General features: G+C 33.7%; 1 protein-coding gene across 1 annotated transcript in view; it reads left to right on the top strand.

The window, feature by feature from the left end:
• The window catches only part of LOC131848801 (rootletin-like), a 66,601-nt gene that overhangs the window by 28,317 nt on the left and 21,754 nt on the right, over window positions 1–16,530 (top strand). The window contains exons 9-10 of the mRNA XM_059198735.1: window positions 14,341–14,447; window positions 15,301–15,435. Coding sequence (XP_059054718.1) covers window positions 14,341–14,447; window positions 15,301–15,435 — 242 coding nt within the window. The remainder of the gene's footprint in view (window positions 1–14,340; window positions 14,448–15,300; window positions 15,436–16,530) is intronic.

Here is a 16,530-nt window from a genome sequence, read left to right as displayed (position 1 = left end):
TAGCGCCGGCTTCAAACGTTTGCAAATATTGTAATATACATACTGATTATATATTATTATTATTATTATATTGATGAGGATTGAATATTGAAAAGAAACTACTCTAATGCTGTTGGCCGCAGCTGGCCTTTACAGCTTCACCGGACGATAGGGGATGAGTACATATTTCACTCCAAATCAAAGGAAGGACTTATGGAGCGGCTGAAGGCCAACTCCTGCCTGACGGATACGACTTTAGTCTGAGGGCACCACTAGGGGTTCGAACCTCGGCTCAGGCCGTCGTAATTTCGATCCCCGTTTGAATTGGACGTGGGATCGATCGGAGGGGCGCCCGGGGGCGCCGGTGGGGAAATTGCTATGATTGAATATTTGAATCAGTTATTTACGTGTTTATCAAATCAGTCAACCCTTTTATTTATCCTTACTAATATAAATGTCAAAGTATGCATGTTTGTTACTCACAAACATTTTTTATAAAAAATATCAAGATTTATAGTAGCTACATCAGCGCCATCTAGCATCTAGTAATGAAGTTATGCGAGCGAAGCCACGGGTAAAAGTTACTTATAATTTAGATATTTAAGAAAATCCAGGAAAATAGGATTTTTACGCATAATTTTTGTTTCAAGACATATTTTTTTTATTTTACAATTAATAAAAAAATATATGTCTTGAAACAAAAATTATGTATATCTTATTACTCCTTTCACAAACGGCTATATATTACTTTACTAGTTACAACCTGCAGCGTTAGCTCTGTAAATTATGATAAAAGGTATCTCAATTCTGTTATAATACAATACATCTATGTAATTAATTTTAATTGAAATCTTTCAGCCTGTTGACGAAAATGGTTTAAATTAGGAAAAAGTGCATGCAAATTAGGTTATAAATTCCTATCTAATTTATGAGGTAGTGAACGATAAATCTTAAATTCCTGTTCGTATTTTAGCCGAAATGTTGTCTATTAAAAAGATTTATCTGTTATTTTTGTTGCTACACCTTAATGTTCCGTTTCCATCTCCCGTTTTGTTGTTCCAAGAAGCCTCTGCAGCAAGGACCGTAACTTCACAATAAATTAACGTTACGCACAATAGTTCACGATTCTATTTTGTACAGCACTACTGCCTACTAATATTTTTTTTTTCTCTTTTTTTATCTGCAATCAGTCCTATAACTATGAGTAGATTTTTTGGGTGTGGGATCTAAGAATGGAGTGTCCACACCAGCGGGAGAATCTACTCCTTAAGCATACTGCAAACATTACACAATGTCGCTTCTTTTTAGTCGCTTGGGGTAAAGTATTTGTAGTAATTGAGCAGCCAGTTGATTTGGGTGGTTACATAGTCGCTTTTTATATTTTTCTTTGCAATTGAAGATCTCCTCCTAATATATATAGTATGTTTTTTTTTATCTCAAAGACTAATTTGATAATATCTATGTTGCCAGCATGTTGCGATTATTAAATAGTGTTGTGACACTATCGGAAACTAATATTAATTACCGATTTTTATTGGTTATTTAGAAATAATGTGTGGGTGTTTATGCTTTATGTATGGGTTTAAATGTACACAATTAATACAGTATAGATTAGTAAATATAGGATAGTTGTTTCAAAATAGTTTTTTTGTAAATTAATATGTATTTAAAAAGACAGTGTTGGGAACTCCAGTGTGCGTGATATTAAAAAAAAATGTGGAAGCTACGTATATAGTTTTAATCTAATTGTCTACATTAAAAAAATACGTTTCAACAAATTATAGGTAATTAACTTATTGTCGTATTATAGGAACTACAGCTGACAATATGATTTAAAATTTGACATTTATACCTTTCTTCAAGATTAAAAACCAGAGTATAGTTCGTTCGCTCTTGACTCGAGTTAAAAGAAGGCTGGTCAACCTTTATGCTTATAATAATAATAATAATAAACTCAGGACAATTCACACAGCGCCATCTAGACCCAAGTTAAATTAGCTGAAGCTTGTGTTATGGGTACTAGATAAGTGATATAAATACACAGAAAATTTTTTTTCGTAAATACATACATATTATACATAGAAAACACCCAGATCGATACAAACAATCATACTCATGAATACAAATGTTTCTGTCATGCGGAATCGAACCCGCGACCATTGGATGTTAAGCGGTGTGCTACACCGCTATACGACCGAGGTCGACATATAAGTCGTCGGCTTATAGTTTTCATCTTTATTTATCCGCAAATAGGGTGTTGTTTTTTCCCTAATGTAATAGGGGAAAAAAAAACAACAAAAGGGTAAAGGGTCATATTATTTTAAACATATACAGAATATTGCTTTTTTTAATCTAAATATGTACTTCTTTATTTCTTTATTACCGAGACCTCAGTATTATTTTAAAGTATACAGAGTACCTATTGCTTTTGTAGCCCGTAAATATGTGTATTAGTTTTTTTTTATAGAGAGACTAGCTTTTGCCCGCGGGTTCGCTCGCGTTAATTTATCCTCTTAGGGGTAGTATTTATCAAAATCCTTTCTTAGGTGATGCCTACGTTATAGTAGCTTTATGCATACAAAGTCTTAGCCCGATCGGTTTAAAATTGACAAAGTTTCATACAAACTTTCATCCATTCCATCATGGGGTAGAATGAATCAAAATCCTTTCTTAGCGGATGACTACGTCATAATATCTACCTGCATGCCAAATTTCAGCCCGATCCATCCAGTGGTTTAAGCTGTGCGTTGATAGATCACTATGTCAGTCAATTTAAGTTATATATATTCAAAGATTTGTAGTATTTTGTATTTCATCAAACGAACCAAAGAGCGATAGATCTGCTTCCGAACTAGTTCGTTGACTAACTACATAAAACTATAATAAATGCAGACACATGTTTGTTATACGAGCAGACAGTGGCATTCTGTTAGACAGTCTGGGAACTTATGACTCTCGTAATTGAATTAATTCGTCCATCCATCTGTTCTTATCGCTTCTCGAGACTGGTTGCTTTATTTGGTTTTAGAAATTGTGACTAACGCACACCGGCTAGGATAGTTCTTAACCGACATTAAAAAGGGAGTTGGCTCTACTTATGTTACGGCGGGCGATATTTGCCTTTTAAAAAATATATTTTATTTAATTAAAACAAATGAAATTATTAAAGTATAAAATGTATAATTATGTCTAAAGATCGAACAAGACTACTGTAAAAATATAACAATTAATAATTGGTGTTAGGTGCCGATTCGTGGTAATTTGCTGTTCCTGGTAGCGGTGTCAGCTTATTGTGCCACACACAGCAATTTACCAGGCGTTACGCCATGGTAACTCTCTACTTTCGTATTTTTTTTATGTATTTTCTATTTTAAATAATTTATTTGCCATTGATATATAAGATTTGCATAGGTTTATAATTTGTGAAACTGTTTGTGATACAACTTAGTGTGTAATAATATATGTATATAAATAATAAAAATTAATTATTTTAGATTAGGTATATATTTTATATAGGTACGTGAACTGTCATCGTTACACTACAATGAAATCAATGACAATTATATTAAAAATAGACAATTAAAAAGTTATGTCATAAACAGAGACATAGACTTTAAGTTAAACAGAAAGAGGTGGAGAATGCGATACGCCATTAAACTTAGCTTGTATAAGTTACTAGCTGTCCCGGCAAACGTTGTTTTGTCTTAAATAAACAAAAAAATTTAGGGGTGACTTCCCCGAACATTTAGGGGGATGAAAAGTAGATGTTGGCCGATTCTCAGACCTACTCAATACGCTCACAAAATTTCATGAGAATCGGTCAAGCCGTTTAGGAGGAGTATGGGAACGAAAACTGTGACACGAGAATTTTATATATAAGATATTGTGCATTAAATAATAAATAAATAAATGTTAGCAATATTATATAATAATAATAGATACTTTAAAATAAGAGGTCTTCCAGTCTGTAATGGTTTACAAATTGTATTGATACACAAACAATCTCCCTTGTTTACTAAAACAACAATTTAAGTGATGCACCTCTGACCCGGCATACCCCATGTTATCTCCGTCCTATTAGTAAAAAGCAATAATTGTGTTGGACAGGATGTCAGCCACTATATATAGACTCCCTGCCGGTTACGGATTCGATTCTCTGCAGCGTAGTGTCGCTGTTCATGGTGGTATTGTGTAGGGTTGCTGAATTATCCATAATAATAATTAAAACTTAACATAATAAGAATATTAAAAAAATAAGTCCGCTTAGAATTTATATTTTTTTGTTAAAATGTAAAAAAAAAAATAAAAGTAGCTTCAGTTACTTATAACATTAGCTATCTGCAAGTGAAAGTCCCGTCAAAATCGGCCCCTTTCAGAGATTAGAATGAACAAAGAGACAGACAGTAATTTGGTGAAAGCTAGACAAAGATAGCACTTATAAAATTTATTAATATATAACTATCTTGTAAAAACAAATAATTTTCTCCACTCTAAAGGTATATGCACCTTTAGAGTGGAGAAAAATATTTGTAACGGGAAATATGGCCTCCGCCACTGGTGTCTCGCTACCGTATACCGTTAGCACCGAGTACACCATCCCCTATTTATAAAAAAAAAATGGATTCCAAATTATAGATACCATACAAAAAAAAATATTCCAAATTCAAAAATATTTAATCATTTAGGACCTTCGGCCTTTTATGCGAGTGATAACTTTTTCCGTATCGTCCAGTTTAGCTAGCAACTTCAGTTGAGAAGAACGGTTAAGAAGCTTAACTTATATATGTTTTTTTGTTTTTTTTTTGTATCAGCATCTTTGTATATATTTATATGTACTATTTTTATATATAAATACCTTGTACGTATGCGTTTTGAATGCAATCAATAATGGATTACTGAACCAAATTACTCTGACCCGTGACATTCACTAAAGTTTCAGACGAATCTCTAATCATAATGAGCACTTTTACGATAGGCTTAATGGAATAATAGCACTGTTTTCTATCCAATTGCTTTCTGCTGTCAGTAAATTACGAAAGTCGAAAATAGCTCCCATGTATGGTAGAAAGCATTTAAGATATACTTTTTTAAATTTGTCTCCGGCATTATCTGATTTATTTTGTTGTTCAAGTAACTATTTATTTATGTCAACTTTGCTATTTCGCAGTTTGAATTCACACAAAATTCTTAAAAATTGTTATTCTGAACTACTTTTATTTAAAAGAGCAATACGTAATTTTCTTGCTCATTCTTCTTGTGATGAGTCTGCGTCCCAAATGAGTTGTTGAATAAAAAAATATTACTCAAGTGCTAATTTTAAGTGCCTATATTAAGTTTGAATAAAGATTATTTATATTTATACGTCAAATTAAGAAAATAACTGATCTTACTCCGTTTTATTTATTATTACTGAGTACCCGATATTTCGAAGAGCTGTTCTTCGAAATTAACCAGTTAAAATCTGCTCAAATTATTTATTAGCAAAATATAATCAAATCTATTTCTTATGGATAATGGAATGGTGCATCTGCCTGAGCTAACGGTTTACACTGGTGGGGCACCAGTGGAGGATGATAAAATGGATGTCAGGTCAGTTAGCCCATCGTGGTAAATTCATCAGGAATTTATCACGATGGTTTCCAGGAACCACGTGGATGTTAACCTAATATGGTACATTGCTAGCGGTGCAGTTATTAGTCTACATACTAACAATTCCCTTCCCGCAAATAAAAGCAATTCAATATACTAATCTAAATAATATTTATTACTGTTATTTATTTTAATTTCCGCAACTTCAAACCCTCAAGTTTAGCGTTGGCGACGGAGACACGCGTGTATCCGCATTTTTAATTATAGCTCTGATTCCTTGTAAATCCTTCGTTGCGGTTTTTATTTTTATTTATGTATCGACACCACTCGATTCTATTTCTGTTCTACGATATAAGGTTAACCATAAGGATAGCATATGTATGCGTATAAATGAATTTACATATTTTTGCTGAATTGTTTTTATCAGAGGTAGAATTTGTTACATAGTCGTCTGTGTACCTTAATCTAATTATGTTGAAATTTGCTTTGCAAGCTGTTTCGTTTGAGGTAAGGTTACAAGGTATAGACACAACAGAACAGTTTGAACTTTCTGTGACAGTCTATGGCATCGTAGCTTCTAATTGAACCGATTATGATGAGTTTCTTTTTTGTTTGAAGTGCTGTGCAGCGTTTTAAAGTCTTTTTACCATTTTTTTGGTGTTGTTTATTAATATTTGTAATTTTAAAACTTGTGTATAATGATAATGCAGGCATTGATTGTAGTTCTCGAATATTTTGATATATCATCAAGTAATATTTGAAACGTTTTTTTATCTTTTCGTGTCCATATTTTGAAGGAACTTTTGTAGTGAGTGATTTAAGCAGAATATTTCTCGTAGCAGATTGTCTGCGTAAAATATTTATCGCAGGATGAGCTACTCTACTACAAATAAATCGAGCATCGTAAACAAATCCTGCGGTTCCCGCCAGCGGCAAGCAGCACCCAGTGCCGCGTGGACCGTTGAACGTATTGTACGCATCTCGTGATCGTGACGTCACGCGCACGTTGCGCACGCGCAGTCAAATGATTGTGCGTTATATTGTCCAGTAATAAAGTCTCTAATTGTGTAAACAGACTTTATGGAAACAAACGCGACCGTTTCTCATTAATGTGCTTTGAACTTGTTGTTACATTTCTTTCAGTGTGTTTCTGTTACGATTTGTGATGCGTTTAAAATATTACTACTAGTATTAAAGTAACGATTTTGAGTTTTAAATGTATATATTTGAAAGCCTATTTTGTATTAATTTGTTTCTAAAGTTTTGAAGTTGTAAGTTACATTGTTCTTAATGTGTATAGGTATTATTTCATGTGTAGTTTTAAAGGCGATGTTATGATATTTAGCATTTTTGGGTGTAGTTATTCTCGATTGATACATTGATTGTCTATTAGGTAGTTGAAGGTGGAGTTAGTTTTTTTAATGATATTGGAATTGGCAGTATGAGATTATGACAGTATGAGAATGAAGTCAGTCAGGACAGATAGACCGTGCTGATGAATGTACTACGATGGTTTCTAAGAGTAACCTTGTGGAAGTCGATCTAATTTGGTAAACTGATATCGATGAAGCCATCAGTGTCCATTATTGCCCATCGCCTACACAGCTGCTTGGTACTCTTAGGAGGTGGAGTGGTAAGAGTATGAAACTTACTCTTAGTACATCTTACCCTTTCTCCATAACGTTGCGTGAATTGTCCAGGGGGCAATATTATTATAAGGTATCGTCATTTATCTCTGTGCAATCAACAAATTCTTCAAGATTTGTAATTGCGTTTACAGTCATTGTACACAGAAAAATAACATGACTTTCATATATTAACGAGCTCGAAGTATAATACATATACAATCCTTACTAATATTATAAATGCAAAAGTAACTCTGTCTGTCTGTCTGTCTCGCTTTCACGTCAAAAACTACTAAACCGATTTAAATGAATTTTGGTACACAGATAGTCTCGACCCTGAGAAGGGACATAGGCTACTTTTGAATGCGATATCTTTATATAGCGAATCTTTAAAGATTTATCTGTAGCTTTATGCTGAATTGGTTGCCAATTCACCTTTGCGGCACATTCTGCACCTCAATTACCCTATGTATTTGTAATTGGTGAACAAAGAATTTATATATCTAACATCTCCCGTACTTTCCACTGCTACTACAAGAAACATGTAATGCGAACCTCAATTGTTCAGCTGTCGCCGCGAGTCAACAATTCTCTTAATTATTCTATGTGTTTAAATGGTGAATAACAGTTTTATCTATTTATGTATCTGTGGGGTTTTTTTTAAGCAATGACTGTGTAATGGTGCGCCCGATTGCTCTAACGGTTTACGCTGGCACCAGTGGAGGATAAGATGAACATGAAGTTAGGTCAGTTTGCCCATCGTGGCGAATTTACTAGAAATTTACCACGATGGTTTCCAAGGTAACTTGTTTACAACCTGACTTGGTACATTACTAGCGATGGAGTAGTTCACATTGCTAACAATTCCTTTCCCCCACTATCAATAGGTGTTACGTACCTTCTTAAATCATATATATACTTTATTGCACTTTTAAATACAAGTTTTGAATATACGTTATAAGTTTTGTTTACAAAGGAGGACTTATATCTAAAAGAGATCTCTTCCAGTCAACACAAAACAGCGTAACATAAAAAGTGGTGTGTGGGTCACAGGAGTGCAAATAATAAAATTAAGAAAAGATAAAATAATAATCATGATAATAGCGTGATATTATTTAGCCAACAAAAATCATAACATCGTGTATAGAGAATTCTAGATTTATCTTCTGACGTGTATGATGTGCAAGATCTATTCAAAGAAATTAATGTAAGCAACCATACATGCAATCTAAGAGTAATGTGCGTCATCATACATGGCCACTATTTGTTTGCTATAGTGCAAGTAATCGATCTACATAGATCCAAAGAGCATGTTAGGTAACCGCACAGATATTATCGTTTTAAAAAAAACACTGTCGTATCACTGATCACTAATGATCACTGATCATTGGAACCAAATTTAGGCTATGCCCGTGAAATAAAAAAAAAAACATAAAAAGCATACACTGTTATATTCAAGACTTTATGATTAGATAACTGTAAACATATTTGTGGAGACTGGTCTGTTTCGGTTACGACCACAGATTAAATTATTTCCTTATGACTAAAATGCAATAGCATATGCTGATGGTCACTACATTCTGCCTAATTGATTTTAAAAGTATTTTTGTAATCATGTACAAGCTCATTTGAAAAGAACAAAAGCAGAAATTTCTGTCAATTCTTCTTAGCTAGAAAGCACTCTTAAACTAGTGTGGTATATGTGATATATCATAAGTCTCGAATAGATCTACATGATTAAAGATATTTTGATTTGATATGAAATAATTATGTTAAATGATTGTCAAATCAAATCAAACAAAAAAATATTTATTCATTCATGTACCTATGACATTTTAGCCGCTTATGAACGTCAAATTTTGTGGTCTTTTTATTATCTTAAAGGATTGCTAAATAAAATCAAATCGAAAATGATGACATTTTAGCCGTTTACGACCTTCTTTAGATTTTTTCGGTCAATATTGTGGAGTATGCAACACTTCACATTTCACCCAAAGTTAACCTCTTTTCTCGGTGTATTCAAATACACCCAATATTTGAACACACCGTGATTAGCTTTGGGTTTTCATTATTATTGTATTTATTAACTTTAAGTATTTGTTTTGTTATTTTTTCTATTGTTGACACGAGTTTAGACGAATAACGACTATTGTATCGTAACCCCAATATTGGTGTTGGTGCGATCGTAAATCACAATTATGACTCCCAGCATTCGTTCTACAAGTGGGCTCTTGCTGTACCCATAGACTGTTATTGTGTTTACTGCTTATAATTTCATTAGTAACTTTTATTATCGTAGTAACGGCTTTTCAATTCAACTAGTTTTGTTTATTACTCGGTGCTAAAGAGACTTGTAGGACTGCGACCTGCATAGATCTATTGTGTTTGGGGGAAAGAGTATTGTTAGTAAAATAAATTGACTACTCCTTCACTAGTAATGGAATCATCATCATCATGAAACATGAACCTAGAAAAAATTATTAATTATCGTGATGAATTCCTGGTGATTTTGCCACGATGGGTCAACTGACCTGACCTCATGCTCAACCTATCATATTCCACTGCCACTGGGTTATTTATCAGTATTATTTAGTGTTTCTCGCAAATAAATTTTATTTAATTTCATTGCATTTATTTCAAATTAATATTTTTTTTACTTATTATATTATTGTATAGATGTGTATAATAACATGTAATAGCTCTCCACACTTATAATTACGGTGCCATGCTTTAGTTAACATAAAATAGGATGTACACACAAAAACAGCCCTTATTCAGTAAACCCCGGGATCCGGTTTGAAACTTGCCCGCATTGGACACATGTGCAGATTGAATGGAACCACGTGTTAAGTGATTTTAGGGTTCCTCACTGTAGTTATCACTAGCTGTACCCGCGACTTTATTCTAATATAAAAGTGGCTTAAGTTACTCCTTATTACATCAGCTACCTGCCAAAAAAAGACCCGCCAAAATCGGTCCAGCCATTTCAGAGATTAGCCAGAACAAACAGAAAGACAGAAAAAATTGTAAAAAATGTTATTTTACTGTATGTACTGTATACATATGTATGCAGTAAAAAACTATTATTTCAATATTATAAACAGATACTCCAATTTTATTTATATGTATAGATGTCTATAACCTCAGTAAGTTTGCACGTATGACTTGCTTGAGAAACTCCTCGTGATTTAATTATTAGTTATAGTAGATAATAGTTCCAAAAAGTGGATTAGATATCACTGTGTCATTTATGCACAATTTCTACATCGCAGTGGCAAGATGTTTTGCATTATGTCTTACGTTTTGTAATCGGGGACCCCTCCGATCGATCCCCCGTCCAATTCAAACTGGGATTGATATTACGATGTCCTGAGCCGAGGTTCGAACCCCTAGCGGTGCCCTCAGACTAAAGTCCTTCCTTTGGTTTGGAGTGACATCTGCACTCGCCCCCTATCGTCCGGCAAATCTGTCAAAGCCAGCTGCGCCCAAAAGTATTAGAGTAGTCCGAAAAAAATGGAATCCTAGAGAATATTCTTAGTACAGAGTATACACAGTTCAATACTATCCTTGGGTTTCATTTGCCTATAGAGTCTAGATCTAGTACGGTTCAGGTCATTAGTACAGCACTAAATAGGGTGATTTTTTTTAAAGTGAGGTGTTAGATTTTTTTGTCCTAATGATTGGATTGGGTGATGAAAATGGTTCATATTTAATTCATACAGCGCTATTCAATTACTTACCATCAAACTTGTGTTCCTAAAAGAGCTAGCTATTCTATGTATATTAGAAATAATAATATTTATTCAAATAAACTTAATTATACGCACTTTTAACTTATTATAGTCTCATTTTTTTATTCTACCACTCATTATGTACATGTCGCTGATTAAATGCCAAAGCGGAAATTTTACAGGAGAGCTCATCAAAATTTTCACTATGATATTTTTACTTTTTTTACGAATCTATTTAATGTTATGTCTATGTGTTAGCTCAAGAATCACGGGTGCCTTTTTTTAATATAAAAAATATAACGATTTAGGTACCATTTTTGGAAAAAAATAGTTCCCGTTTTTTTTTGCTTTGTGGCTCTTTGGCATTTAATCAGCGATATATTTTATGTACATACTAGTTTTTGCCCGCGGCTTCGCTCGCGTTAATTTATCCCCTTAGGGGTGGAATTTATCAAAATCTTTATAGCTTTATCCCGATCGTTTTAAAATTGACAAAATTTCATACAAACTTTCATCCCCTATTTTATCCCCTTGGGGGTAAAATGAATCAAAATCCTTTCTTAGCGGATGCCTACGTCATAACATCTACCTGCATGCCAAATTTCAGCCCGAACCGTCTAGTGGTTTGGGCTGTGCGTTGATAGATCACTATGTCAGTCACCTTTGAGTTATATATATATATATCTGGATATAGATTTACAAAAAAACATATCTTTATACCACTTAACTAGTACCCATAACACAATACAAATATGTTACACTTCATTCATCACTTTACAACGCGCCGTCGTCTCACACTTGACAGTGTTTTTCCCCTTAACTTATTTCTGTGCACAGCTGGCTATGTTTTGTTCCTGTTTACGTGGGTAGTACGTACGTAACTGCTAGTAATAATTTGTGGTGTTGTCTATACATATACGGGTCTGTTTAGTTTTATTGCAACGCACGGAAATTTCTGTTTAATGGAATATTTTTTTAAAAAGATAGAAACAGAAAAATCTAACGTTACCTCATGTTAGAGTTTTTAGTCCTCGTTATTTGATTGGGTGATGAGAATGGTTGTTATTTTTTTAATTCATTCACCGCCATCCATTATCGAATCGTCGAGCTTGTGTTATGGGTTCTAGAGAACACAATAAAGTTTTTAATTATACATACATAATGGGCATAAGAAACGCACAGATACAAGCAATATCATATACATGTATACTCGAGAATCCGAACCCGCAACGATCGGAATTGAAGCAGTGCTAAACTGCTAGACCACAGAGGTCACCGGCCGAGTGTATATTCATGTTAAACATCACACAGGCTAAATTTATTTTAGTATATACTAGCTATTCCCGCGACATCGTCCGCTTGGAATTAAATTTTAATTTTCTAAAATAAAAGTAGCCTAAGTTACTCCTTACGACATCAGCTACCTGCCAAAAGAAGTCCCCTCAAAATCGGTCCAGCCATTTCAGAGATTAGCCAGAACAAACAGACCGACAGACAGACAGACAGACAAAAATTGTAAAAAATGTTATTTTGGTGTATGTATCGTATTTATATTCATATAGCGTGTAGTAAGAAAGGGTTATTTCGATATTACATACAGACACTCCAAATTTATTTATATGTAGGTATAGATGTAGATAATAAAAAAGTAATGTTAATTTCGACGGAAACAAGTCGAGTCCAGTTCCGAATTAAGTAGAGTTTATCATCTGTATTTTGTACTTCATATAATGTCGGCACATGAAATAAGCAAGTGACCTAATTTATATTTGCAATGTTTAACGTCATTCGCAGATAACAAAGCATATTTCGTTGAAGTTATTTTTGAATACATTCAATACAATGCTAAAAGTTACTCACGACTTTGTTTTTGAAATTAAGTTGTTTCATTAAAATAAAATAAAATTTGTGAAAGAAACGTAACGTAATTTAATCCTTATAACATTAGCTATTTTTTATTAAACTAAATTAACTTTTTTTTATTGAATCTGAATAAAATTTCTAAAATGAAAGTAGCCTAAGTTACTCCTTATAATATTAGCTATCTGAGAGTAAAAGTCCCGTCAAAATCGGTCCAGCCGTTTCAGAGATTATCAAGAACAAACAGACAGACAAAAATTTAAAAAGGAAGAATTTGCTGAAGTTCCATATGTACATTCATATGGGTTTAATGGAATGAAAAGCTCGTAATTTGGAATTGAAACAGACACTTCAATTTTATTTGCGTCCGCGTGGAATTTAATAAAAAAGATAATTAGAGAATATTTCTCAAATAAAAGTAGCCTAAGTTACTCCTTATTACATCAGCTACCTGCTAATAAACGTCCCGTCCAAATCGGTCTAGCCATTTCAGAGATTAGCCGGAACAAACAGACAGGCAGTCAGACAAAAATAGTAAAAAATGTTATTTAGGTGTATGTACCATATTTATATTTATATGTAGTAAAAACGGTTATTTCAATATTACAAACAGGCACTCCAATTTTATTTATATGTATATATATATATATATATATATATATATAGATATATTAGGTAATATATAAATTTACTGGCAAACTTTAGTGAATAATGAACTAGAACTAAAACTAGTGAAAATGAAAAGTTAACAAGAGTGGACAGTGTGCGATGTTCTGGTACTTAGTATATAGTAGTGTCTTACTTTATACTGTGACTACGATGTGAGGAACCCAACATGGTGATGCTGAGAAGGTTGATGGTACGGAAATTATTTACACAAGTTTTATTTGTGTTCATTCTGTGTGAGTTCAAATATAGTGGACAGCCTCGGCGGTCTAGTGGTGTAGCATACCGCTTTCCTATCCTATGGTCGCGGGTTCGATTCCTCGCACGGTACAAACATTTATATTCATGAGTATGATTGTTTGTATCGGTCTGGGTATTTTTTTTTATAGTAATATCTGCCGTTTTCTTTTGTAGCGACATACTTTTGGCTTATTTTTTTCTTTTTAATTATTCTGTACATGTGTTGTTAAATATCCCACTTTGAATATTGTCTCATTATTATAGCTATTTGGGTTTGTTCCGTTGCTTTTAAAAAGGTGAAATAACTTTGGCGCCAAAATGTAAAAAAATACATAATAATATAGAGACCATAAGCGAACTATAGAGAAAAAATATATATTGTCGTATTTATTACTGAAATACAGTTTTAAAAGTTTTTTTAAGTGATATAATGGTTGAAAGTACCTACAGTACAAGTATTTTTAAGGCTTCAAAATAAAGAAGTATATTGATTACAATTTTTCATTGGAATTATAGAAAATTCCCTAATTAAACATGTGTTCCATTGTACTTTTTTACTATTATACATAGATAGTAATACAAGCTAATGTAACACTAAATGGAATTGGAATAAGTTTCAGTTTTAATTAAAGATATTTAATATTCAACAGTTGTCAAGTCTACGCGACGAGGTGTCAGGCGGCGAGGGTAAATGGAAACAGCGGCGCAACCACAGCTTCGACCAGAACAGGCACCTCGAGGAGGTCACCAAGGAAAGGTAAGATTAGCTTTTTTTAATTACTGTCCCATATTCTATTTTACACCCTTAAGGTAATATTTTTACAAACTTTAAATGTCCTAAATTTTTTTTATTATTTCTGTCCCCTATTTTGCTTTGACCCCATATGAGTAAATTTTTACAAACATTCATCTAAAAAAAATAAGTTCAAGCTTAAACTTTCAATGTCCTAAAAATATGTTTCAATCTTCTAGCGTTAAAAATGACGATACTTCTATACAATCTTTCATCGAGCTTTTTAACCTCTTTTTAGCATTAAAAAGTAGCTTATGTCTTCTCTCAGTATCTAGATTATCTGTGTACCAAATTTCATTTAAATCGGTTGAGTAGTTTTGGCGTGAAAGCACGACATATAGACTGAGTTGCTTTCGGGTATGTAATACACTGCGAAAGTGGAAGGAAGGAGGTCAAGCTGTTTTGTTAATAGATGTTTGTATGGATAAGCTCTTTTTCACCTATTACTACCGCCAGGACGTTTGCTTTATACCTGAAAACAATATATATGTGTTCTGGTGTAATATAGTTCTGAAATTCTACGGTGCAGAGGTCTCGAACTATGGCCATTTAGTGTAATTTGCTAAGGTTTTATGTAATGATGTACCGGATATCCGTATGATATTCGTATCCGTATCCGCGGATCTTGAAATCAAATATCCGTAATCAGATCCGTATCCGCGGATATACATTTTATTTTTCATACCCTAATTGATAAGGGTTGTCCACCCCTAACATTTTTTTATAATTAAAAAAATACAACAGTTTTAATAGCGATTTTAATTTTTCAACAACGTTTGCATGGTCAGATAGTATGTATAAGTAAATATGTTTGCAGGGATGGCCTGAAGCGCGTGGCAGTGAGCCTGCACCGCGTGGTGGGCCAGCTGGTGGCGTACTGCGCCAGCGCGGAGGACGAGCTCAACCGCACCGTCCTCGCCAGTTTGCTGCACCGCCTCACTGATGCTGACGAGTGAGTCCAACCTGTGTCGTTTATTTTAGGGATCATAATGGAATGTTAAGAGGATAAGATAAGCATGGACAACATTTTTTTTAAAAGAATACGAGCTGAGTTTCTTGTCAGTTCTTCTCATCTCGAAATCATTCCGAACTGACGGTAGATTTGACATATCATAAGAGTCTGTAATAGACCTACATGAATAAATATATTTTGAATTTGAATGAAGTCAGGCCAGTTAGCCTATCTTGGCAAGTGGCAATTTACCTCGATGGTTTTCAGCAGCTTCCTACTTATCGACTCTTTAAGATACACCACCGTTCTCACTCGCCGTTCACGGCCTTATGACGCCAGCAGTGTGCGCTAGAAACGACATAATGCTTCCTTCTCGTTCCCACATATATTACAGAAACTTTTTTTATTATACACGGGTAATAATAATTAAAAAGATTTAAAGATACACAAGTACACAACGTATATAATTTGTCTAGCCGTGTAGCATAGCGCTTAACTTCCTGTAGTCGCGGATTCGCGGATAACATTTAATCTATACATGTAAATAAAATTGGAGTGTGTGTTTGTAATATTGAAATAACCGCTTTTTACTACGTGCATCTGAATATAAATATGGTACATGCACCAAAATATAATTTTTTACAATTTTTGTCTGTCTGTTTGTTTCGACTAATCTCTGAAATGGCTGGACCGATTTTGACGGGACTTTTATTGGCAGGTAGCTGATCTAATAAGGAGTAACTTAGGCTACCATTATTTTAGAAAAATACAGTTAAATTCCACGCGGACGAAATCACGTTTACAGCTAGTCTGGAATATTTATTTTATGAAATCGGAATGACAAGTTGATGATTATATATTCGTTACATATTCCAGACTAAGTTATATATTTTGCGGACAGTTCTACTATAGAAATATATTGACTACACATGCTAGGGAAAATATTGTTTGTGTTGAAGAGTGAGGTAAGAAAGGTCAGTCTCGTATCTGTATTCTACTGGGCTTATTATCACGCACCAAATTAAATCAACCGATTACGACCGATGGTGGCAGATTCGATTCCTCGCACGGCACAAACATTTGTATTCATGAGTA

The sequence above is a fragment of the Achroia grisella genome, unplaced genomic scaffold (assembly GCF_030625045.1).
Source record: "Achroia grisella isolate CSIRO2021 unplaced genomic scaffold, CSIRO_AGI_Agris_v1 utg592, whole genome shotgun sequence".
In the NCBI taxonomy this organism is placed as follows: domain Eukaryota; kingdom Metazoa; phylum Arthropoda; class Insecta; order Lepidoptera; family Pyralidae; genus Achroia; species Achroia grisella.
Note: the sequence above shows the minus strand (reverse complement) of the source record. Positions and strands in the feature narration are given on the sequence as shown.